This window comes from Saprolegnia diclina, assembly GCF_000281045.1.
Source record: "Saprolegnia diclina VS20 unplaced genomic scaffold supercont1.10, whole genome shotgun sequence".
NCBI classification, from domain to species: Eukaryota; Oomycota; class Saprolegniomycetes; order Saprolegniales; family Saprolegniaceae; genus Saprolegnia; species Saprolegnia diclina.
In genome coordinates this window covers 10,386-12,323 of record NW_008246077.1, presented here as the reverse complement: position 1 = coordinate 12,323, position 1,938 = coordinate 10,386, and the positions used below count along the sequence as shown (strand labels likewise).

At 52.3% G+C, this 1,938-nt stretch overlaps 1 protein-coding gene across 1 annotated transcript; it reads right to left on the bottom strand.

The window, feature by feature from the left end:
- Positions 1-495: 495 nt before the first annotated feature.
- On the bottom strand, positions 496-883 carry SDRG_04005 (hypothetical protein; the record flags this gene model as incomplete). Its single annotated transcript, XM_008609654.1, has 2 exons — positions 496-780; positions 830-883. 2 exons carry the CDS (start codon positions 881-883, stop codon positions 496-498), a joined length of 339 nt encoding a protein of 112 aa, XP_008607876.1.
- Positions 884-1,938: the final 1,055 nt, after the last annotated feature.

Genomic DNA, 1,938 nt, shown 5'->3' with positions numbered 1-1,938 from the left:
CGTAGTGGGACAAGCGCAGCAGCTCGGCTTGGTTGCTGATGTTAGGTCGCGGAGACGCCAAGGTGGTGCGCCGGCAACACACGCCAGTCGAAGTTTGGACGACGTCTGTAGCCAGCAAGGCGAATCTCTATGAGCGCCGCTGAGTCTACGTGAGGGCCGAGCTTGTCGAGCCAGGTCGGGGCAGGATCTGGACGCGCGGCAGGTGCGACAGGTGCGATGAGCGGGAAGCATCCAACGTGTAGTATTGCTAAAGAAGACGCCACAATAGTGTCGTACAATGTGACGCAGCTCATGTCCTTGATGCGCCGAAGTTCAAAGTCATCATGGTGCCTCACAAACTCATGAGGTGCCGTCGGCTGCAGCCCTGAATCAGCCCCGCTATTCCGGTGCCTACCAACAACGGCCATTCGGTAAGCCATAGAGAGCGGTTCCTTGCATTCGGTCATCTTCATCTAGCCATTTTGCTTGTACGTCGCAACGTCCCGCATACTATACCTAAGAGGCTGGTCGGGAAATTTCCTCGTTGGAGTAGAAGAGACCATGGTTGTCGGGAGGCATACTCGTCATCATTGCGTTAAGTTCTGGCGAGATAGTGCAGACATCCATGTGAACGAAGAAGACGCGCGCGCTCTTGGCGTCGTTGACGTGGCTGTGCGAGTTGTTTTGCGGAGGGTTGAACGGTTGGCTGCTGAGGTCGACTTTGTGCGTGAGGTGGTCAAAGTGGCGCTGCACGACTTCGACTGGCAGCGGTAGCTTGACACGATCTTGGTAATTATCGCACTCCCCCAATTGTGTGCACGAGGACACAGGTAAGTTCACGTCGAGCCACCGGGCGAACGCATTGTTCGATGCCCGGCCACGCAGCGATAGATGACCGCGGCATCTGTCGGCCGGCAGGGTACGACTGAGACGGGAGGTGAGGCGTTGCTGCAGTGGGAGGAGCGGCTTCGCCTTGGCTTTTCGAAAGTGGATCAAGAAGCGACAACTCGTTAATGGCCTGATTTCGCTCAAATTTCGTAAAACCAGAATAATCGAGGCACTATATACATATAAAGGATCATGACGCAAAAAAAAGCTTGCAGCCCTCGAAGAGCTCTTGCAAGACTTTCGGCAACTTCCCGATTGCTATCCCAAAGGGTAACGAATCGTGACCCTTTGGGTCACGATTCGAAGAGCTCAAGCAACTAGAAGAACGGTCTGCAGCGTCGACACGATGACGGTCGTGACGTGCGGATTACGAAGAGAAGCAACCTAGTACGTGATACGAATCGTGACCCTTTGGGATAGCAATCGGGAAGTTGCCGAAAGTCTTGCAAGAGCTCTTCGAGCGGTATACAAGCCATCACGGATTGGCTCGTGAAGGCGCTTACCACGAGCTGACACCCGGTGATGCGGCTCAGGATCCGGCGTGGACGACCAGCTCGGTTGTCCTCAGAACAAGCAACACGGATCGCAGCGTCATCAACGCAGCCATGGCCAAGGCTGCGGCCAAAGATATTATCGTGCTATTGTATTTTACGCGAAACTAGTACTGTTGAGGGCTTAAGAACCATTGTAAAAATGTTTGGCACACAGAAGAAGGGAAGAAAGAGAAAAAAGAGGGAAGGAAACAGCGAGAACACTGGAAAAACAGCGCACATGTATATGGTGTTCACGTTAAGACTATAGAGGTCCGTGCTTCAGTCTGGGCTACGAGGAAGTGCTTCTTGGACGAATAGACTTGAAATTTGTATTCGTGTTTGTACTCTTGGACGTTTATGGTCCACAGCCCCAGAATTTTGATCAATAAAATTCATTCCTTTTGCTGATTGGCAAAAATACTGCGGTATGCTGACCAATGAGATGCAAATCATATGCTGATTGGCAGCGCTAACTATTTTCGTCAATCTGATTGGCCGCGCTAACTAAAAAGGCTAGAAAAGGCCGACGGGCCGCCAG